This window comes from Hemitrygon akajei, chromosome 27, assembly GCF_048418815.1.
Source record: "Hemitrygon akajei chromosome 27, sHemAka1.3, whole genome shotgun sequence".
Taxonomy (NCBI): domain Eukaryota; kingdom Metazoa; phylum Chordata; class Chondrichthyes; order Myliobatiformes; family Dasyatidae; genus Hemitrygon; species Hemitrygon akajei.
The window spans coordinates 26,182,884-26,207,225 of record NC_133150.1 but is presented as its reverse complement, the minus strand read 5'-3'; the positions used below and the strand labels follow the sequence as shown (position 1 = coordinate 26,207,225).

The 24,342-nt window shown below is 38.5% G+C and overlaps 1 protein-coding gene across 1 annotated transcript; it reads left to right on the top strand.

The window, feature by feature from the left end:
- The first annotated feature begins 3,243 nt into the window (after nucleotides 1-3,243).
- On the top strand, nucleotides 3,244-10,989 carry ppil1 (peptidylprolyl isomerase (cyclophilin)-like 1). Its single transcript, XM_073030489.1, has 4 exons — nucleotides 3,244-3,358; nucleotides 4,913-5,067; nucleotides 8,294-8,362; nucleotides 10,241-10,989. Exons 1-4 carry the CDS (start codon nucleotides 3,303-3,305, stop codon nucleotides 10,465-10,467), a joined length of 507 nt encoding a protein of 168 aa, XP_072886590.1. The 5' UTR covers nucleotides 3,244-3,302; the 3' UTR covers nucleotides 10,468-10,989.
- The last annotated feature ends 13,353 nt before the right edge of the window (nucleotides 10,990-24,342 follow it).

Genomic DNA, 24,342 nt, shown 5'->3' with positions numbered 1-24,342 from the left:
GTCAGCAGGGGTCTGTGGGAGGAGCCACAGGAGCAGTCAGCAGGGGTCTGTGGGAGGAGCCACAGGAGCAGTCAGCAGGGGGTCAGTGGGAGGAGCCACAGAAGCAGTCAGCAGGGGTCTGTGGGAGGAGCCACAGAAGCAGTCAGCAGGGGTCTGTGGGAGGAGCCACAGGAGCAGTCCAGACAGGTATATGTAGTTCACCACACTCAGTTCTACCACTCACTGTGTAAGACCTACACTGACTGGTCCTCCCAAAGTGCAACACCTCATGCTTGTCTGCATTAAATTCCAACTGCCATTTTTTTTAGCCCATTTTTCTAGTTGGTCCAGATCCTGCTGCAAGCTTTGATAGTCCTCTTCACTGTCCACTACACCCCCAATTTTGGATCCAGTTTACCATATTATCATCCAGGTCGTTGATATAGATGACAAACAACAATGGACCCAGCACCAATCCCTGTGACACACCTCTAGTCACAGGCCTCCAGTCTGAGAGGCAACCATCTACAACCAGTCTCTAGCTTCTCCTGCAAAGCCAATGTCTAATACCATTTTCCACTTCATCTTGAATTGCAAGTTACTGAACCTTCTTGACTAACCTACTGTGTGGGTCCTGTCAAATGCCTTGCTGAAGTCCATGGAGAGAACATCTACTGTCTTGCCTTCATCAACTTTCCTGATAACTTCCTCAAAAAATCCTATATGGTTTTGTTAGATACAACCTACCACGCACAAAGTCACATTGACTTTCCCTGTCTATCCAAATAATTATATATCAGGTCCCTAAGAACATATTTCAATAACTTTTCCACTACTGATGTCAAGTTCAACAGCCTATAATTTCCTGGATTAGTCATGGAGCCAAATAGACATCAACTATTTTACACTAATGGCTTGAAATGTGAGGTATAGTTGATGATGATATGTGACATTTAGAACACATTAAGTAAAAATCTATCACAAAACTTTCAGTAGAATGATATGAAATTTTTAACTTACAACTTTCTAAAACATTGAACGTAGAACAGTACAGACCCTTCAGCCCAGGAAGTTTTGCTGATCCTTTAAGCCACTATAAGATAAATCTAGCCCTTCCCTCCCAGATAGCCCTCCATATTTCTTTCATCTATGTGCCTATCTATGAGTCTTTTAAATGCCTCTAATGCATCTGCCTCTTCCATCATCCCTGGCAGCGAGTTCCACACAGCTACCCACTCTCCGTGTAAAAAGAAACCTACCTGTGTCATTCTGCACCCCCTCCTTCCCCATACTTTCCTCCAAATATCTTAAAGTTACGCCTCTTTTTATTAGCTATTTCCACCCTAGGTAAAAAGTCCCTGGCTGTCTATTCTATCTATGCCTCTTATCATCTTCTGCACCTCTATCACGTCACCTCTCATCTTCCTTTGCTCCAAAGAGATATGCCCTCGCTCACTCAACCTATTCTCATAAGACATGCTCTCTAGTCTAGGCAGCATCCTGGTAAATATCCTCTGCACTTTCTCTAAAACTTCCATATCCTTTTTATAATGAAGTGACCAGAAGTGTCTTATAAACAGAGTCTTATAGAGCTCCAACATTATCTCACAGATTTTGAACTCAGTTTCCCAACTAATGAAGGCCAATACACTAGACAGCTTCTTAACCACCATATCAACTTGCACTGCAATCTTGTACATTCTATAGGATTTACCCAGGTTTCAAGCTGTGGGGGTCGTCAACATAAAACTGGAGAATGATTGGATTATTTTAGAGCACAAAAACAAGCTACTAGAAGAACTCACTGGGTTAGGTTGCATCTGTGCTGGAAAAGTATAGTGATATTTTTAGTCAAATCCTTCCATCAGGACTTGAAGTGGTTCTTAGTCAGGTAGAATTTCTAACACCATCTTAATCATTGGCTTCTCTCTTAGTGCACATTAACGAACTGCAGCAAACCAGAGTCAATTTTAGTACCATGCCAAAGTGAGTAGGAAGACTCCTAGGCATTTAAATATTTGTAAAGAATAGTTTGCAGATATCTCTTATACTTTTATATAGTTACACAGAACATACAGCAGATATTGAAAGATCATTAAATTTGAACAATTTTTTTCACCACATATTGATCTGTTGATTATTTCCATCATTTTCTGTTTTCATAATGGAAACTGGCCTTTCATACCATACATGTACTTAGACTACATACGGGCCTCTTACAATCCATTTCATTTAACCTTATCAATAGAAACTTATAATGTGTTTACCTGATTACAATTAATGCAATTAATTCAGTCACTGTATAAGCAGATATATTCTAAGCAGCATAGAGTACAAAATTTTACCCCGAATTTACTTTTGTTTTTATTAGAAGCTGTTTTACAGCTACATTCCCAGATTGGTCATCCCCACAAAAAGGAAGCAACTTCTCTGCCTCAACCCTTTCTTAAAAGTCTCCATCCAATCAGCAAAACCTGGGAAAATTTGCTAAAAGGTGATTATTGCAAACTCCAAATAGTCACCACACTGACCATGGGAATGTTGCTCTGGATAACTGACTTTTCCTCCTGAAGGGAACTGGCGTTCGTTCCAAAATCCTGGTAATTTGCATGAGGGACTTCTTAAATTTAACAAGTTCTAGGTTAAGTATTCTTGTTTTTTCTGAAGAAGACCGTGTTTTACGTAGAAGCAAGAAGGTGCATAAGCTGGAAATACAAAATAATAAAGGATTTCCTAGAAATAAACAGCAGTTGAGACAAATCCTTGGAGGGAGAATCAGGTCAATATCGTCACCTCAGCTGTATTGAGGTAATCTGAATAGCTATAAAATATTTGAATTTTCTCTCTCAAGCACACTCATATTAAGCATTTAATATATTAAACAAATTAAAATCAATGTTTCTTTTTTCTTCTTAATATAATGGACTGAAGAAGATAAATAATACTGTTAAACTATTCACCTTCAAGACAGGGCTGTATTTAAGAGGTGCTCGTGCGTTGGCACATTTTCTTCTCTGGAAATGATGCTAACGATTTCTCGTCTCCTTATCAATTAAACGACCCTACATATTGTTTAGCGAATAAATAGATATTGTAAATATTTCCAGACATTATTTCAATAGCATAACCTGTTGTAAAGGGAGGACATTCGGGATCACTAAGATCCTGGGGGAGTTTGAATAACTTGTTTGAAAGTCTGTGTCTGCCCTATCTGTTCAGACCCCTAGTGTACGGGTTTGCCGGCTGGCCGAGGCGTATTTGTGGTGACACCGAAAGGCGGGTGCTCTTTGTATGAAGTACTGAGCGGCGGAGTTAAAGTCAGCATGTCGGGGATCTCACCGGACTCATGGCAACCCCCAAATGTCACACTGGAAACGACGTAGGTGGGGGAACGGGTGGTTTGAGGAGTTCGCTTGGCTCGGGACTCGCAGTTGTACTGGCAATCCTTAGTGATAACCGAGGAAAGGAGCAGCGTGTGCTCGCTTCCTCTTCCCCCAGCAGCCCCGCGCTGCTTCACGCTGTAATGTGTTTGTAGATGATCCACAATTTTAGTTGGCTGAAAAATAGGTTTTTTTTAAAAAAAAGTTTCTGTCTTAGAACTGGACAGTCTTGTTTTAGATATTTCGTTTAGTAACGGGAACGATTTCCCTCTTCCTGCCTGTGCTTTCTTTTGTTTCTGATGAATCCAGCCCTGATGCCAGGGTTTCAACCCAACAAGATCAGTAGTAGCTTTCCGCCACAGATGCTCGACCATCTGAGTTCCACCAGCAGATTGTTAGATTCCGGCACCTGCAGTCTCTTGTGTCGCCCGTTTGTTTCTTTCTTGGTCCCATTACCATTCTCCTTTCTACAAAACCAGAAACGCTGGAAGAACTTAGCCAGTCAGCCTTTCTCAACTGAATTTAGGACTAGTTTAATAACCTGACAAAATTCCCGCAACTGAGGTTCTGAGGGAGCGTGGTTGATTTGAAATGTTAACTCATTTCTTTTCCGCAGATGCTGATTGATGACTGACTGAGCTCTCTCAGCATTTTTAATTTTGTTTCAGATTCCAGTGTCAGTACTGAAATTTGTTTACCATTCTTTTTCATATTTCCCTAAAACACCGAGGGAGACTTCCCTTGGCCACTTACACACACACAACTTATAGAACAGAACATGGAATAGCACAGCACAGGCCCTTTGGCCCACAATGTTGTGTTAAACTAATTAGACCAGTGAGTCCTATTAATCTCTCTTTCCTGCCTGTTAACCACATTCCTCCCCTCTTGAAATATCCATGTATCTATCTGTCTCTTAAACACTCCTGAGTTTGGAGTTCATCCAGTTCAGAGACCATACTGAGAGAACGTTCTGCTGTTGACTCAATGTAAATTTACTGATGGGAATTAGTACAGCCACTTTGTGACAATGAGAAGGGCCATACAGACCTTTCAAGTGATATTGTAGATCTTGCCAGTGATACTCATGCTGGTTGTCCTATATATTTTAGCTCATACAGAGACCTTTAATTCTGGAATTAAATTATTTGTTTAAAACATATTTACCGTTAAGTTTGTGAATTTCTTATTACAAGTGAATTGGCTGTGATTTTATACAATCCATTCTACTTTTTGATATTTATGCAAAACCATTGTTTCTGCTTAAAATCGTTTTGGACTGATTTAACTTCAGAATAAGAAAAAAAAACTGGAGGTGCTGGACATTTGAAATAAAAATAAAGTGAGGGAACTATGCAACATTCTGAGGAGAGAGAGATCAAGTTAACATTTCAGGTTGATGACTCTCCATCAGATCAGGCAATGGCTTGAAACATTTACGGTACTCAATTCTCCTTGCACAGAATGTTGTCTAACCTGTCAAGTATTTCCAGGCACTTTCTGTCATTTTCTCTCTTATTTCAAACTTGTTACAATTTTCAATTTTGAAACAGCATGGGAAACATTTCACTAGAACTGTATTGGAAACACGCACCAAAAACCTGCAGAAACTTTGCTGAGTTGGCTCGAAGGGGTTATTACAATGGTACCAAGTTCCACAGAGTGATAAGTAGCTTTGTGATCCAAGGAGGAGACCCAACAGGAACAGGTAAGAAATTGTACAACTTTCATCATCAGCAGAGCAAGAGTATTTCAGAATATAATTAATAAGCTGCTGTGAAATAACAGAAATGAGCATTTTATATAATTCTAAAGCTTCAGAATATAATTCAGAAGCTTGTCGTGAAACAAATTTCATGGTACATGCTGGTTATAATAAACCTCATTCTGAAAATGATTCTGATTCATTTTTTATGCTAGCAACTCTTATGGTTATATTTTACAATGATGCATTTTGTTGCCCATAAAGATTTTGCTGGAACTTGCTATTTTGAATAATTATTTTAATTGCTGCAGGTGAGTGATTGAGCTATACAGTTCAGGAAAGGGCTGTTTGACTCACCTTGACCGTATCAGCCTCTGTGACCTTCTGCACTAATTCCTTTTGCCCATATTATGTCTGTATACTTACACACATTGCCTATTTAAATGACTGTCTGAAGATATCTTAAATGTATTGATAGATATAACTCCTTAGCACCCTTCTTCCCCCCCTCCCCATGAACTGCCACTTTAAGCACTCCACACCTCATACCTTCACTGATACAGTCACTGTCCTGTGTTTTCATAGAAAAGTACCTCTTGCTAGGAGTCACTTTCTCACTTTATCATTTCTTGTTAGTCACATTATGTTAAGATACTCCTGCACCCAGCATCACTTTATGTACATAACCAGTCTATATTTATAAGCTAATCATTTGTATATACAGCCACACTCAACAGTTGTGTTTTATAGGCTTACTATTATATTTGTGTTTATTCTGGGGTTTTTTATGCTGCATCAGATCCAGAATAAAGATAATTTTGTTCTCCTTACACTTGGGCACTGAAAAAATGACTTAACAATCTTGAATCTTGAGCCTACATCATCACCTCTGGCAGCACGTTCCAGAGATCTGCTTTTTTTTTTTAAATCACCTCAAATCCCTTTTAAAACTCATTTCTCCTTTGTCGCACCATAAATCACTGCTCACTTGTTTTTTGATACCTCTACAATGAGGAAAAAGTTCATGACTATCTACCCTACCAATGACATTTACAACTTTATAAACCTCTCTCAGCCTCCTTTGCTCCAGGAAAAGCAAATGTAGCCAGTTTAGTCTCTAGTATTGCAGTTCAGTGAACACATAATATTCTGTTCCCCAAAAGTGGTTCAAGAAGCATCTCCTTCCTCCCCATTCACAAACAAGAAAATCTGCAGATGCTGGAAATCTGAGCAACACACACAAAATGCTGGAGGAAATGTCGACTGTATTCTTTTCCGTAGATGCTACCTGGCCGGCTGAGTTCCTCCAGCATTTCGTGTGTGTTGCTCCTTTCTCCCCATTCCCTATTTAGCAGACAAGCTGTACATATAACTTGAGCCATTTTATTATGGTATTTTTTGAATCTAAAAGTTTGCATTCACAGCCCTTGCTGAAAAGGCTAAATTAATCAAAGTTATTGCTGTTAAGCAATAAATAAAGCAACGATTTTTTTATTCAATTAGACTGTAAAAATATATAAATCAGCTGTAGCTTTTTCAAAATGCGGCAAAAGATAACTTAGCTAAAAAAAAAAGAAAATCTATGCACATTTCATTGGTTTTGGCATCATTATACTAGCTGTCTGAGTCCTTTAGGATCAATTTTATAATATTCTTAATTTTTTATAAGGCTCTGAATAATATATCTCCTCTGTATATTTTGGAGTGTCTATCCCCTTACATCCCTAATCATAATCTTAGATCTATGAATACTTGCTTGCTTAGTGTTCTTGGAGCCAAGCATGTAAGAACTGATGATGCAGCCTTTTGCTCTAATGCACCAAAAATCTGGAATACTCAACTGACAGAGATAATACAAACTAGTACTGTGGAACATTTCAAAACATTTTTAAAAACCTGCTATTTAATTTGGCCTACTTACAGGATTACTTAATGCCTGTTGATGTTGATTACATATATGCAATTTGTATATTCGATTACATTTATTCTATATAATGTTCACCTTTACTTAAGATTTTTAATTTTGTTTCATATTTTTATGACTATATATGGCGGTGCAGGCTCGAAGGGCTGAATGGTCAACTTCTGCACCTATTGTCTATTGTCTGTATTGATTTATCTTTACAGTCTATGTTAAGCACTTGAAGCCTTATCTTAATGTATGAAAGGAATTATATAAATAAACATTATTATTAATCAAAATGAATACATAAACTTGCCATTATAAAAGGAATAAAACTGTAGGTTGGTTTGCACCATTTTTAGTTCACTACAGCATTGCTGCATGTAGTTCTCAATGTTAATAGTTTTTCCTACTAAAATGATATTTAAAGCTTATGGTAACAGTTTAGATTGTGCCACATTAAATCAAAATGAAAGAATTTGAATTTCACTGTGCATATATTATTGAACAAATGAACTAATACACATTACAAGCTCCAGGGAATTGTTTTTCTTTTGTGTTTAATTACTTCAACGTTAGTTGTGAGCTAACTTGCTATGATATCTCCTGACCTCCTATCAAATACACATGAGGGAAAAGTATGTTTGTTCAAGTTTGTTAAATGGGCAAATCCTTAATTAATGCTGCTGGTGGTGGACTAGCCACAATGTGTTTCAAACATAAATAACTGATAACTAATAGGAGTATGATTGGCATACAAATTAATGTGAGTTTATGGAACAAGTGATGCTTGTAATGTAATATATTGTGCAGGTTTCAACTGCAGCATAGTGAAGGGGGCTGTTACACAGTTTTGCACCGCAATTAAAGCTATCAGTAAAACATTTTGAGTTCTTGAAATAGTTGTAAATTTTAAGCACTGTTTGTAAACTTTTTCTGTTCTAAGCTCTATTAATGCATTCATCTGAGAAATATAGTTCTATTAATTCCATATACTTTTTTTTATTCTGATATTTTAAACTCATCGAAAGCATATTATGAAGTGCTCCTATGACAGGAGCATGGAATGAATCAAAACAGTAAAGGGCCAATTATTGCATTTTTGCCTCTGTGCTCTTTCAAATAGCCATCCAGTCCCACTGCCTATCCTTTCTCCATCCTTCTGCAAATGTTTCTCCTTCATTTACCCAATACAGTATATACAATTTAAAATGTGAATGTTATATTTGTTATATTATTATAGATTTTGATTTTATGTGGCAGCATTTTAAGGAACAGAATTGCACCTATCATAACTTAATACAAACTCATTGCTTGTGTACCCAGGTAGAGGAGGGTCATCTATATATGGAAAGCACTTTGAGGATGAGTTGCATAAAGAGCTAAAATTCACAGGTAAATTCTGTGTCTATTCTGAATTTTCAAAGGCAGCCATGTTTTTGTCTAACTGTTGAAGAAGTATTCAATGTAAATTTGACATTCATACGCAAAGTCATTGACAACATTGGTTCTGTTCTTCTCTTCATAGATTTTGCCTGATCAACTAAGATTTATCCCAACAGTGCCTGTTTTATTGGGAAAAAATAACATTTCTATATATTACGTATTTGTGAATTGTTGGCTGTAAGTTTCAGATGGAAAAATATTATTGGTGGTTTTAGGATTCCTTTCTGTCATCTTAAATATCACAGATGCTTAGAAACTTGTTTACTTGTATTACACTTTCTCCAAAATCTATCTTTGATTTTAGCATTCTTTGTAAATGCCGAAAGAATGTGGAATAAATGTTTAGATGAGAAAATATGTATTGCATCTTACTTGCAATAATTCCACTGTTTTGTAATTCATAATTATTTAACCTCTACTGTGCTCCATGTGCCAATTATTGATGGTTAATTGTGTGTGTGTTTATAATTATCCCAGGATTATATCTATGTGATACTGTTAACTAATCTAATATGACTTTATGTCTACAAATTGTTATGAGGCTAAGTCATGAGGGGTATAGATTGGGTAAGTGCAAGCAGGCTTTTTCTACTAAGGTTGGGTGAGACTAGATCTAGAGGTCATGGGTTAAGGGTGAAAAGTGAAAAATTTAATGGGAAGCTGAGGGGGAATGTCTTTACTCAGAGGGTGGTGCAGGAGGATCAAGCTGCCAGTGGAAGTGGTGAGTGTGGGTTCAATTGCAACATATAAGAGAAATATTGATAAGTACATGGTGGAAGGCTTATGGATGGCTATGGTCCAGGCGTAGGTTGTTGGGGCTCGACAGAATAACAGTTTGGCACACAATAGATAGTCCAATTGGTCTGTTTGTGTTCTGCAGTGCATTATGCCTCTGACTACTGGTGTAACTAAGCAGTTGTCCAATGACAGTTACCATATCATTCAGTGGATGAATTAATATAACAAATTGTGAAAAGGTAATTGAAGTAAAGTCAGTTTAAGAAGCATTTGGATATATTATTTTAGCTTGTGGTGAAAAGGAAGGAAAAAATTATCATTGTTACCAAATAGAGCAATGTTTAGTATATTTGACAGCAAACACGTTGTTGGAATTTGCCCATAATTAATCTCGGGAACAAAATATGTGTGAAAACCACAAATAACATTGGTGATATTTTCCTGCAGGTTAAAATAATTTAAAAATCTGCAGTTTTATATTGCTATGATTTTAAAATGTTTAATATTAATGCCTTCTGATTTGGTGACTTGTGGCTGCAGTTTCTACATTCAGTGTTGGATCTAAGTTTAATAAGTAATATAGTTAAGGATAATGAGTGAACGGTATTTGTTGTGACATTGTGAATTTAATGTGCAATGATTAAACTTGGTCTATTTTTACTTCTGAGAGAACTGTGCTAAATTAATTTAACTTTCAAGTGGAGTAGCTGTTATTTGCAAAGGCTAAAAATTAACAAGTAATGGAAGTCAAGTACTTTCAGTTAATTGGTATTATCTTGCATATGCATCAATTTAATCTCAACCTTGTGTGCAATAACGTCAATCATCATCTTTACACAGATGGTAGTGAGTACCTGGAGTGAGCTGCCAGAGGAAATGATTGAGGCAGGTACAATTGCAGCATTTAAGGGGTATAAGGATAGGTACATGGAGTGGAAGGACTTGGAGGGTTTGGGCTGAAAACGGGCAAGTGGATCTAGCATGGCCGATGCTGTGGTTGGAATGGGCCTCTGGGCCAAAGGGTCTGTTTTGGTGCTGTATTACTCTGCGACTCCGTAACTAATTTTACCATGCCTCCCTTTCTCAAAGGTGCAGGGATCCTCGCCATGGCGAATGCAGGTCCAGATACAAATGGCAGCCAGTTCTTTTTAACCTTAGGACCTACACCACAGCTGGATGGCAAACACACAATCTTTGGCCGCATCTGCCGTGGATTGTCAGTAGCTAAACGTATTGAATTTGTGGAAACTAATCGTGAAGACCGACCTGTGGATGATGTTATAATTCTGAAAGCTATTGTATGCGAACTAGGTTAAGGCCATAACCCAGGAATTATGCTCTTTTGTAATAAATTGGAGTTCCTTGCCATGTGTTTTTAATGACCTTCCTGTATACAAATGTGGTACATTTGTGGTATCATTCAAAAAGTAGAGCAGCAGCATACAGTCACTTTGATTAACATCTTTGTCATCGGTAACATCTCCAATTTATTTGATATTAATATTTGAGCTGCATGTGTAACTACAGCTCATTTGTTTAAAATGATGACAACTATCAGAAGTTTTATTATATCATTAGTATAATATGTTATGCGTTCTAGTTATGTTTTAAAAAAAAAACACAAAAATACAGGTGGGTCAGAGAATTCCACAGCAGCATTTTCTGTCTTTCTATTGAAATTGTTAAGAAAAGGATGTAGTTGATGAACGTAATTAATTTTTTTGTAAGGATCAATGGAGAAAATATATTTTATAGGATCAATGTGGATTTTGTAAAAACACTTCTGACAAATCGCACGTAGTGGTCTGATCAGAAAAATAAAAGCCCATGGGAATGAAGAGACGAAGCCCATGTTCTTATATTTAAAACATTCACAATAGGTCATTCAGGCCATCGGGTACTGTGGGCTCCGGAGGGAGGGGGTAGCAATCTCATGCATGTCCTATTCCTTATCTCCTTAATTCCCTAAACTCCTAAAGCATATTCGCTCACATCTGTTTCCCATCTAATTTTGTTCCATGAGCCCAGATTAAGGGTTAATGTACAGTAGCCAATTAATCTACCAGCACATGTAGAGGGAAACCCATAATTGGGCTTATGGATGTGGAGAGGACATGGAAACGTCACTGACAGCATCTGAAGTGGGAATGCAGCTAGGTTCCTGGAGCTGTGAGACAGCAGGATGATTGAAGATCCATGATGCCAAGATTGGCTGAGTGGTCAACGGATGATTTAGTGAGTGGAACTGTTTTAGTTGTAGTACGATTCTATAGGCTGATTGCTGGGCCGCTTGCTTCTTGTGTACATATATCAATAATTTACATATAGATGTAAAAAGTATGATTCAGAAGTTTATAGATGATATGAAATTGTTCCCACAGTTAATAGAGTGAAAGAAAGCTGTAATTGCTGAAAGATAGCAATGAGCAATTCAAATGTGCAGTGTAGCAGTTACTTGAAAACAAGCCAAAACGGCTGAGAGACTGAGTATGGGGATCGACACTGTATGACGTGCTTCCAGATCACTGAGTTCCAAATCAAAAAAAGTATGTTCGATCCTTTATTCAGAAATCTGCAAAGATGTATGATCTTATAGCAATAAAAAAAATAACAAAATTGAATTGGCGATAGTGCGAATTAAGAGCAATAAGTGTTCAAATCGGCGTAATTAAGTGGAAAACAAAGAAATATATCATCCCTGTCCCTGGTTGCCTCTAACTAAACTAGCTAACTAAGACAATGCATGAATATGTAACTATACTCATTTGCTTCTACTGTGCCCCAACCCACATGAAAAATTACTGAAACCCGTAATAAACGTACAATGCAGGCAGAAAATAGATACATGGCTCCTGCAGTGGCAATTGGAATTGGGTCTCAGCAAAGTGTAAGGGAGTGCATCTGGAGATGGCAAAGAAAAAAAGAAAATATTTAATAACTAATAGGATTCACAGAAGTGCAGAGGGTTTTAATCAGTTTATCATTGTCACATGTACAAAGGTACAGTGAAAGTTGTTTTGCATGCTGTTCATATAGATCAATTCATTACAACAGTGCACTGAGGTAGTACAGGGTAAAACAATAACAACAGATTTACAGTTACAGAGAAGGTAGACAATAAGGTGCAAGGTCATAGCAAGGTACATTGAGGCCAAGATTCCATCTTTTTGTGCTTGTGAAATATTCAATGGTTGTAATAATGCATCTGACATAATGTACAAATTATATGCACCTTCCCCAAAGCTTATCCACACTGCGTAGCGTCATTTCCATCAACCAAATCCATTTGTTGTACGACAGCTGGTAAAGTACTCTGTGAAGAGCTGGTTCCAAACAGCCCTGTAGGGTCCTTTTATCTTCTACTACAGAGCCATTCCTGTATCTTCCCTTTACAGGAGTTTCTACCACTGAATAGGGATCCACATTTGAGAAGAACAGAATATCATTGAGATGACAAATACCATTCACAACATGGGGAACTAGAATAGAAGAGAAGCAATGTGGATCTATAACGAATGTTTAACTCACTTTGCATTCAAAAACAAACAGCCCTGTTTTTAGTGACACACACAATGCTGGAGGGACTCAGCAGGTCAGGCAGCATCTATGGAAAATTGCTTTTATTTATGGGACATAGACATTGTTAGTAATATTAATATTTAGTGTAGATTATCAATTTTTAAACTTGTATTTTAGAGATGCAGCACAGTTTCAGGCCCTTGCAGCCTAACGAGCCCACCCAGCTCCTTTGCCTGGATTCACCTGAGCCTGGATCCACCTATCACCTGCCAGTTCTTGCTCCATCTCTTCCCTGCACCTTTTTATACATGCCAACTTATCTCTTTCTTTCATTCTAGTGAAGGGGGCTTGACCCAAAACATCAACTGTCCATTTGTCTCTATAGACGCTGTTCAGTTGCTCCAACTTGTGTCTCTGTTTCTCCATTATAAGTATGTTGTGGTGTCAATAACTACACCCTTCTCAAAGATGCAAATATCCACCAAGATATTTTGATATCCTTCTTGACTCTTATTGCCTATTTAGATCTGCTCTGTGGAGTTTACATCAGTCAAGAATACGTTTACCTTGGAGACATAACAGATTGCAGATGCTGGAATCTAGAGCAACAAACAACATGCTGAAGGAACTCAGCAGTTCAGGCAGTTGAGGGAAGTGGGCAGTCCATGTTTCAGGTCAAGACACTTCATCTAGACCAGGGGATCCCAACCTTTTTAAAGCCTTGAAATACCATTAACCAAGGGATTTTTGTTACCATAAGACCACAAGACAAGTGCTCCGCCATTCAACAATGGCTGATCTCTTATTTTCCCCTCCCCAGCCCTCTCCCTGTAACCTTTGATGCCGTGGCCAATCAAAAATGTACCAATCTCCCCCTTAAATACACCCAACGACCTGGCCTTCACAGCAATTTGTCCTAGACTCCCCCACCATGGGTAACATCCTTTCCACATCTACTCTGCCTTTCAACATTTGAAAGGTGTCAATAAGATCTCCCCTCATCCTCCTACATTCCAGTGAGTACAGGCCCAGAGTCATCAAACGTTCCTCATATGATAACCCTTTCATTCCTGGAATCATCCTTGTAAAACCTCCTCTGAAACCTCTCCAATGCCAGCACACTTTTTCTTAGATGAGGAGTCCAAAACTGTTCACAATACTCAAAGTGAGGCCTCAACATTGCCTTATAAAGCCTCAGCATCACATCCCTGCTCTTATATTCAAGATCTCTTGAAATAAATGCTAACATTGCATTTGCTTTCCTTATCACTGACGCAACCTGCAATTTAACCTTTAGGGTGTCCTGCAAAAGGACTTCAAGACCCTTTGCATCTCAGATCTTTGGATTTTCTCCCCATTTAGAAAATAGTCTGCACATTTATTTTTCTTCTACCAATGTTTACAATATTGTGTTTCATTTGCCATTTTCTTGTCCATTCTTCTAATCTCTCTAAGTTCTTCTGTAACTTTCCTGTTTCCACAACACTGCCTATCCCTCAACCAATGTTTGTATCATCTGCAAATATGGCAACAAAGTCATCGATTCCATCACCTAAATCATTGATATACAGCTTAAAAAAAAGCGGCCCCAACACAGGACCTGCTGAACATCACTAGTCACTGGCAGCCAACCAGAAAAGGATCATTTTTATTCCCACTTGCTGCCTCCTACCTGTCAGCTAATGCTATAACCATGCATGTTACTTTCCCGTAACACCATGGGCTCTTAACTTGGTAAGCAGCCTCATGAATGGTACCTCGTCAAAGGCCTTCTGAAAGTCCAAATATACAACATCCACTGCATCCCCTTTATCTATGCTACTTGTAATTTCCTCAAAGAATTCCAACCGGTTTGTCAGACAAGATCTTCCCTTAAGGAAATGATGTTGACTTTGATCTTGAACTATGTCACCAAGTACTCCATAATTTCATCCTTAACAATTGACTCCAACATCTTCCCAACCACTGGGGTCAGGCTAACTGGTCTATAATTTACTTTCTTAAAGAGTGGAGTGACATTTTGAAGTTTCCCGTCCTCCAGAACCACGCCAGCGTCCAATAATTCTTGAAAGATATTACTAATGCCTCCACAATCTCTACCACTACCTCTTCAGAACCCTAGGATGCAGTTCATCTGGTATGGGTGACGTGTATCTTTAGGTCTTTCAGCTTTTTGAAATGATAATTGTAACTGCACCTACTTCTCTTCCCTCACACCCTTCAACACCTGGCATACTGCTAGTATGTTCCACAGTGAAGACTGATGCAAAATATTCATTTAGTTCACTTGCCATCTCCTTGTCGTCTCCCCCCCCCCCCCATTGTTATTTCCCTGGCCTCATTTTCTAGTGGTCCGATATCCACACTCATCTCTTTTTTTATACACTTGAAAAAGCTTTTTCTATTCACCTTGATGTGTTTTACTAGTGTGCTTTCATATTTCATATATTCCCCCAGTGATTCTTTTAGTTGTTTTCTGTAGGTTTTTAAAATCTTCCCAATCCTCTATCTTCCTGCTAATTATTGGTTTGTTGTATGCCCTCTCTTTTGCTTTTACATTAGCTTTGACATCCCATGTCAGCTTGGTTGTACTATTTTGCCATTTGAGTATTTCTTTGTTTTTGTAATACATCTATCCTGCACCTTCCTCATTTTTCCCAGAAACTCAAGCCATTGCTGCTCTACTGTCATCCCTGCTAGCATCTCCTTACAATTTACTTTGGCCAACTCCTCTCTCATACCGCTGTAATTTTCTTTACTCCACTGAAATGCTGCTATGTCAGACTTTACTTTCTCCCTATCAAATTTCAAGTTGAACTCAATCATATTGTGATCACTGTTTCCTAAGGGTTTCTTTATATTAAGCGTCCTAAACACCTCCGGTTCATTATGTAACACCCAGTCCAATATAGCTGAATCCCTAGTAGGCTCAATGACAAACTATTCTAAAAAGCCATTTCATAGGCATTCAGCAAATTCACTCTCCTGAGATTGATTACCAATCTGATTTTCCCAATCGACCTGCATGTTAAAAGTTCCCATGACTATAACATTGCCCTTTCGACACATCTTTTTTATTTCCCATTGTAATCGGTAGTCCACATCCCAGCTACTGTTTGGAGGTCTGTATATAAAGGCCAACAGGGTACTTTTACCCTTGCAGTTTCTTAACTCAACACACAAGCATTCAACATCTGATCCTATGTCACATCCTTTGAATGATTTGATGTCATTCTTTACCAGCAGAGCCACGCCAACCCCTCTGCCTACCTTCCTATCCCTCCGATACAATGTGTAACCTTGGACATTCAGTTCCCAGTTACAACCATCCTTCAGCCACAATTCAGTGATGGTCACAACATACCCGGCAATCTGTAAAAGTGCAACAAGATCATTCACCTTATTTCTTATACTCCATGTGTTGAGATATAACACTTTGAGTAATGTATTTGCTGCCTTTTATGATTGTGCATCACTAACACACTGATAACCTGCTGGCTGCAAATTTGTCCTATCATCTGCCTGCCTTCCTGACTATCTGCACACTATCTTTGATTTTTTTCCATTCCTCTTCATTCTGGTTCCCATCCCCTTGCCAAGTTAGTTTACATGCTCCCCAACAGCTCTAACAAACCTGCCAGCAAGCATATAGGTCTTACCTGGGTTCAGGTGCAACCTGTCCCTTTTATACAGGTCATACCTCCCCGAGAAGAGATCCCAATACGTAGCTCAAATACCATCTATATATTTGCTGATAATACAACCATTGCAGATAGAATCTCAGATGGAGATGAGAGGGCTTTCAGGAGCGAGATACGTCGTCTGTTGGAGTAGTGTTGCAGCAACAACCTTGCACTCAATGTCAGTAAGACAAAAGAGATGATGTGGATTTTAGGAAGGGTAAGATGAAGGAACACATACCAATCCACATAGAGGGATCAGAAGTGGAGAGGGTAAGCAGTTTCAAGTTCCTGGGTGTCAAGATCTTTGAGGATCTAACCTGGTCCCAACATATCAATGCAGTTATAAAGAAGGCAAGACAGTGACTATACTTCATTAGGAGTTTGAAGAGATTTGGTATGTCAACAAATACACTCAAAAACTTCTATAGATGTACTGTGGAGAGTATTCTGACAGGCTGCATCACTGTCTGGTATGGAGGGGCTTCTGCACAGGACTGAAAAAAGCTGCAGAAATTTAGTAGGCTCCATCTTGGGTACTAGCCTACAAAGTACCCAGGACATCTTTAGGGAGCGGTGTCTCAGAAAGGCACCGTCTATTATTAAGAACCTCCAGCACCCAGGGCATTCCCTTTTCTCACTGTTACCATCAGGTAGGAGGTACAGAAGCCTGAAGGCACACACTCAGCGATTTAGGAACAGCTTCTTTCTCTCTGCCATCGGATTCTTAAATAGACATTGAACCCATGAGCACTACCTCATTTTTGTAATATATATTCTGTTTTTTGCATGATTTTTAATCTATTTAATTTACATATCCTGTAATTGGTTTGCTTATTTATTATTATTTTATTTTGCTTTTTTTCTTCTATATTATGTATTGCATTGAACTGCTGCTGCTGTTAACAAATTTCATGACACCTGCAGGTGATAATAAAACCTGATTCTGATCCAAGAACCTGAATCCTTCCCCCCCCCCCCCCCACTCCGCATCAGCTTCTCAGCCATGCACTTATCTGCCAAATCATCCTGTTTCTACCCTCACTGGAGTGTGGCACAGGTAGCTATCCAGGAGTGATTACCCTGGAAGTCCTGCTTCTCAGCACTCTGCCTAGCTCTCTAAATGCTTTCTTCAGGACCCAACGTTTGTCATTGCAAAACATCTTGGTGCCAAGAAGGTTGAGTTCAATTTGATGGAGATAAACACCCATTTGCATTGCTCTTTCTGGTCCTATTATAATATTAGTACAACATTTCAAAGCCACAACACTGTTAGGAATATCAAAAATCTAGTTCCTGAGAAGGGCATGAGCATCTGCCACTCCACAGGTATAACCTTCATGCAGTCAGTGTTGCTCTCTGTTCTACCTGTGAATATTGCCCATGAAGACATTTTTTTAAATTTTTATTTATTTATTTATTAAATTTTAGAAATTACAAGGAATAAATGTAATAATAAAATAGTAAGCAAAATAATATTGACCCTCCCCCCCTTAAAAAAAGAAAGAAGAGAAAGATTGCCTGGATATCGGAGGACCCCCACATGCTCCATGGAGTTCAAAATAATTTTGATATTTATTTTTACTTTCCCCAATTACTATAATTTTATCTTCAAAGGACCTGTGTATTTAATCCTATCTTTTGTAAGTATGGGAGCCATCCCATGAAGACATTATGTGGTATTTTATCTGCTTTAATCAAGGAGTTACTTTACCCATGTGGTACCACTCTTTTTTTTTTGTAACACATCATCCCCTTTCTCATTAACTGGATAATGGTTAAATAGATAAATCTATATATCTATTTGACTTCCAGATATCAATAACCTGCTTAAGAGATTGATTTATTTATTTTTCAAAAACTCTCTTGTCAGTCAGCATTACATTTCTCTGAATCTTTGCTTATTTGGCCGAGTGTCAAACACTGATACAGCTGGAATTTCAGCCACAAAAAGCTGGAGGAACTCAGAATGCCAGGCAGCATCTATGCAAATGAATTAAGCTGGAGTTTATTGTCCAGAGTAATTTTTCCAATGTGACTTTATGGTAGAATAGTTTTTGCCTCAGATGTGTTTCTTAATGCGCTATGCAAGAGCTGCTTCAGTTACAGCATATGGCTTTTCTCACTGAGTCCTTGTTCTTTTCCCTTCTGAGACAGCTTTTCTTTAGTGGAAGTGTGATGATGCCCAGAGTGGAGATTGGAAGATCAGCTAGCGTTCCTGCTTCTGATTGATACCTAACAACAAGCTCTGTAAGTTATTTGTGGAATTTAGATGAGGATGGAATTGAGTTTATTTGTGACTCTTGACACGCACAGCAGATGCAACTATTAATAATGGAAGTGTTTTTCCCAGAATTACTGTTTTTTAAACATTTCATATTTGAGTTCAGAAGCTCATTGAGCCGGCATTTACTGCCATTGCTAAGGGATTGCAGCACACAAGTACTTCAAGATGTTGCGATAGAGAGAGAAAAGCTGAAAATATTCAGCATGTTAAGTGTTACATGTAGAGAAAAGAACAGATTTAATACATAATATACATTTGCCACTGACCTCAGCAGACCTTCTGCTGTCTACATAATGTTCCCTGAACAGTATAACAGAAGTCTGTGGTCATTGAAATATCAACCATTATTTTGATTAAAGAATCAAGAGGATAGCAACTTGCATTGGCCAGGGAGCATATTGATCCTTCCCAAGAGTACAATATCTGGCTTAGTGATTACCTGATAGCAAATCCCACCCCTCCCAAATAAAAAACCTTGCTTTGTATAGGCTTCCTCAACCAGATCAAGTCCTGAACCCCCAACTAGGCTCAAATTCTACCCAAGTTTGGGAAGCAAACAGTGTAAATAAGATCCATCTTCATTGCTGACATCGAACTCCAGGTAAAAGCCAAGAAAATGAATGTATATAATCACTATTAGCCCCATCATTATGAAAAAAGACATGAAGCATTCAATTGTTATCTTAAACTAAAGGAAAGAAATAGCCATCATCATGAGATACCTCTTAATTCAAAGTAAAATTTATTATCAGAGTACATACATGTCACCTCACACAACCCTGTGATTCTTTTTTCTGTGGGCATACTTAGCAAATCTATAGAACAGTAACTGTAACCAGGATTAATGGACAAACAGCAAATGTGAATATAAATAAATAGCAATAAATAACGAGTATGAAATAACAAGATGAAGAGTCCTTAAAGTGAGCATTAATTGTGGAAATGCCAGAAATAGAATGAGTGCAGTTATCTCCTTTTGTGAGATAATAAGATTTGTGATGAAATTCTTCAAGACTGTGAAGAGTTAGTAATATGGTAACAGAAAATATAAAAAAATAGAATTAGATCTTGGAAGTGTAAAATGAAGAGTAGCAATAAAAAAATTCAATTCAGCCACAAAAGTGTATCTTTCCTTCTGAAAGAGTCTCTTGCATTTTATTTCTAAAACACTAGAGGGCAATATCCATCTGCACAATATGATATTGTCCATTTATATGAATATACTGTTTGGTAATTCACATACCCATTGTATTTTGCCTCATTTGAAGATCTCTGCCCTTTTATCAGATATTATTCTGCTTTTAGAAATACATAATCTATATTTCCGTAGGACAGATGGTAACAGGACCACTGAGACTGACATAATTCTGCACAGATCAAAAGGAGCAGATTCATATCTCATATCTCTGAGACAGTCATAGATTGACTTCGGTATCTTGGCAGGGTCATGGGGAAGAGGCTCAGAAATGCAATTAACTGTACTGCAGTTGAAGTTGAAAGTTTTGTTGAAAGAATAGTTTTGCCTATGCTGCAATGACTCCATCATCTCTGATAGTACACTGGACCAGCATTTGACAACTAACTGGATGGGAAGGAAAGTGATTCAAAGACTCTTCATACTTTTACTGCATGTTTCAAAAGATAATGAGTTAAGAATATTGCTGGCATAGCATAATAAATACAGAAGCAGGAAAGCAAATCTTTGACCAAAAGTATGGAGCAATTTGAACCTATTAACAAACTTTGCTTTTTGACATGTTGCCAATACCACAATTGTGTCATCACTTCCTGCAGGAATTTGCATTTTTCAGACCCTCTGTCACTGGTTTCTGCGGTCATGATAGTGGTAACAACCAGGTTATGCGTGTCTGGGCAAAGAAAAATTGAGGCCCGTTAGAGATTAGTAGTGATGATATTGAACGATCAATTTGGCAGCAAGATATAACACACCATGTAGACACACTGAAGTTTCCAGCCCTGGAACAGCAAAGAGTTGACAAACCGATGAATTTTAACTGCTCCACTGATCAGATAACAAAGAAAGTCAATAAATCCCCTCTAACATCCACTCCCATCCACTCCATAATGTACTGGTTAGGCACAGGAGTACATTCAGCCAGAGACTCATTCCACCGAGATGTAACACTGAGCGTCGTAGGAAGCCATTCCTACCTGTGGTCATCAAACTTTACAACTCCTCCCTCGGAGTGTCAGACACCCTGAGCCAATAGGCTGGTCCTGGACTTTTTTCCACTTGGCATGATTAACTTATTATTATTTAATTATTTATGGTTTTATATTGCTATATTTCTTCATTATTCTTGGTTGGTGCGGCTGTAACGAAACCCAATTTCCCTCGGGATCAATAAAGTCAGTCTGTCTGTCTGTCTGTAACTATCTCACTGCATTTGTTCTAACCTATGATATGTGTTGGGACCACTTCTTTTTATGCTGTATATAAATGATTTAGATGATGAAGTAGATGGCTCTGTTGCCAAGTTTGCACATGATATGAAGGTTGGTGGAGGAGCAGATAGGATGCAGAAGGATTTAGACAGATTAGTAGAATGGGCAAAAAAGTGGCAAATGAAGTATAATGTTGGAAAATGCATGGTCATGCACTTTGGTAGTAGAAATAAATGTGCAGACTATTTTTTAAACAGGGAGAAAATCCAAAAATCTGAGATGCAAAGGGACTTGGGAGTCCTTGTGCAGAACACCCTGAAGGTTAACCTGCAGGTTGAGTCGGTGGTGAGGAAGGCAAATGCAATGTTAGCATTCATTTCAAGAGGTCTAGAATACAAGAGCAGGGATGTGATGCTGAGGCTTTATAATGCACTGGTTAGGCCTCACCCTGAGTACTGTGCACAATTTTGGGCTCCTCATTTTAGAAGAGATGTGCCGGTATTGGAGAGGTTTCAGAGGAGGCTCATAAGGATGATTCCAGGGTTATCGTATGAGGAACATTTGATGGTTCTGGGTCTGTACAAGCTGGAATTTAGAAGGATGAGGGGGGATCTCATTGAAACCTTTCGAATGTTGAAAGGACTAGACAGAGTAGATGTGGAAAGGATGTTTCCCATGGTGGGAGAGTCTAGGACCAGATGTCATAGCCTCAGGATAGAGGGGCATCCATTCAAAACAGAGATATGGAGACATTTCTTTAGCCAGAGGGTGGTGAATTTGTGGAATTTGTTGCCATGTGCAGCTATGGAGGCCAGGTCATTGGGTGTATTTAAGGCAGAGATTGCTAAGTTCTTGATTGGACATGGCATCAAAAGTTACAGGTACAGAGGAGATGTCAGGGTTAAGTTTTTTACGTACAGAGTGGTGAGTGCATGGAATGGGCTGCCGGCCACGGTGGTGGAGGTGGATACGATAGGGTCTTTTAAGAGACTTTTGGACAGGTACATGGAGCTTAGAAAAATAGAGGGCTATGGGTAAGCCTAGGGACATGTTCGGCACAACTTTGTGGGCTGAAGGACCTGTATTGTGCTGAAGGTTTTCTCTGTTATGGGGTGAAGGCCGAGTAATGGGGTTGAGGAGGAGAAAAAAAGGATCAGCCATGATCGAATGGTGGAGCAGACTTGATGGGCCAAATGGCCTAATTCAGCTCCCATGTCTTATGGTCTTATGATTTAGTTGCTGTATCACCTCACTCTGCCTTTTATCCCGTTGTATAAGGAAGCAAATCAAATCAAGTCCAAAGAACCCAGGTGTTGTGATTGATCAAGATCACTGAAGAGACACTGAAGCTGGTGATACCGAAGACTATTTGTCACAACCAGCAGCCATCATTCTGGAACTGCTCATGGTTGAGTCTCAACCCAAAAATACGTCACATTTTTTATACCCTTAAGATCATAGTTAACAGTGGGTGATGCAATACAATTTAAATATTTATAATTATTAAAATAGTTACAGTTTAATTTGTTACAATACTTTAGGTTGAGAACTGGCTCTTTTGAGGTACATATTTACAGTGGAAGCACAGTGTAATTGATAAGACATCTCTGAAGGTTCAAACACCTTTGTTGGGAGAAAATAATTGGCACAGATATTCTAAACACTTCTGACAACAGAGTGTCAGATGAATCCCATAATTATCTGGATTCATGAAGGCCATTTAACACTACCCCATTGTTTTAATGTTTGGCTGATACATATGTAATCTCTTGGTCTGTAAACCATTTTAACTTAAATTTACTGCTTGCAATTTACAATAACAGTGAAAGAACTTGTTTCCATTTATGATAAGAACTGAAGATTGGTTCTTGATTGAATTAATATCTGCTATATTCACATAACTCCAGAGATCTCCCTAACGTACCATCCTCGGCCTCTGCACATAAATATGTCCCAGAAAGGCCAAAAATTAGGAAGTATCTAATTAAAAAGGCAGCAAAAATGCCCTTCACTTTGGATCCCTTCCCCAACTACTAACCTATCATGTTTTTATATATCTACATCTACATTATCCAACATCCCTAATTGGTCATCTGCAAGACTAAGGAGAGATGGTAATAAACCATTCCAGAATTTTGATGAAATCCTTTCTTGGACACATTTGTCTTCTCAATTTCAATCAGTCTTTAAAATGCAGCTTGGTCAATCATATGCTTCTTGCTTCCTTCCCTGCTGGCCGATAGCACTTTCATCACATCCTTCTCTTCACCATTTCAATGTCAGATAACCAATACTAGCAGACATAACTGTCGGTAGTTACTGCGTGGGCAGGGGGCCTCAGCAAAGTAACTTAGTTAGCTCACAGGCAACAGTTTACATTCTGTGTCATGACAGGAGATTATCAGAATATCTTGACAACCAGTCTTTTTGATCGATCTACAGGAAGGTTAGTGCTGGTCTCTATTTAAATGGCTGCAAGAACCTGACCTCGGTGGTGAACCCCTTTTCTGTCCTTTTGATCACTGAAAGGACCTGGCTCATTTATTTCACTCCTATTCAGGTGGCTGCCTTTATATGTTCTGTGCATTTTCTTCTCTTTTTTTGGTTTATAGAACTTGATGTCTCTGCCATAACTTGGATCCCTTCCCATCTATTTTCACCAATATCTTTCTATCCTGATCTATATAACTAATCACCTACCTCCCAGTAGCGGCCTTCATTCCAAAGTACCATTACCATTATATTTTAAAATGTTATTCACAACTTGCTCTCACACTCTCTCTGTCTTTTGCATTTGCATTCCCATTCCTTTTCATTCCCAGGTCTGCTTCAATCTGGAATTTGATGGTCATTATTTAATTTCCTGTAATGTGATTGCTGGTGGGCTGACACACTTGGTCTCCATTCTCCCTCTGGTTCTCTGTGGTCAGCAATGGTGAACACCAGTGCATTTTACCAAGCACATGCTGCACTGCAAGCACATTCTAGGAGACCAGAATAACCTGAATTCTGGCTACTAGTTTGCATTTTATGAGACACCCACTTTGACTATGTTTCAACTATGCAAAGTTAATTCCAAAAGAACTCAGACTCAATCAGTGCATTGACAATACCAAATATATATTTTAAACATATGGAGTATTCTTGTTAAGGAAAGCAATGTTTTGGTTCACTCCCCAAGTGCATAAACTTCAAATTCACAATAAATTGAAAAAAGTGATTGGAACAAATATTTAATACACAATAAACACATTCCAAAGAACAAAGGAAAAGAAAAGATCAGTGGATGGTGTCCCTAT

Excerpts from the sequence above, each read along its gene's own strand:
- ppil1 (XM_073030489.1), top strand. The coding sequence starts at position 3,303 with ATGTCGGGGATCTCACCGGACTCATGGCAACCCCCAAATGTCACACTG. Across the intron at positions 3,359-4,912 it reads AATGTCACACTGGAAACGAC|CATGGGAAACATTTCACTAG; the intron begins GTAGGTGGGGGA and ends ATTTTGAAACAG. Across the intron at positions 8,363-10,240 it reads TAAAGAGCTAAAATTCACAG|GTGCAGGGATCCTCGCCATG; the intron begins GTAAATTCTGTG and ends CCTTTCTCAAAG.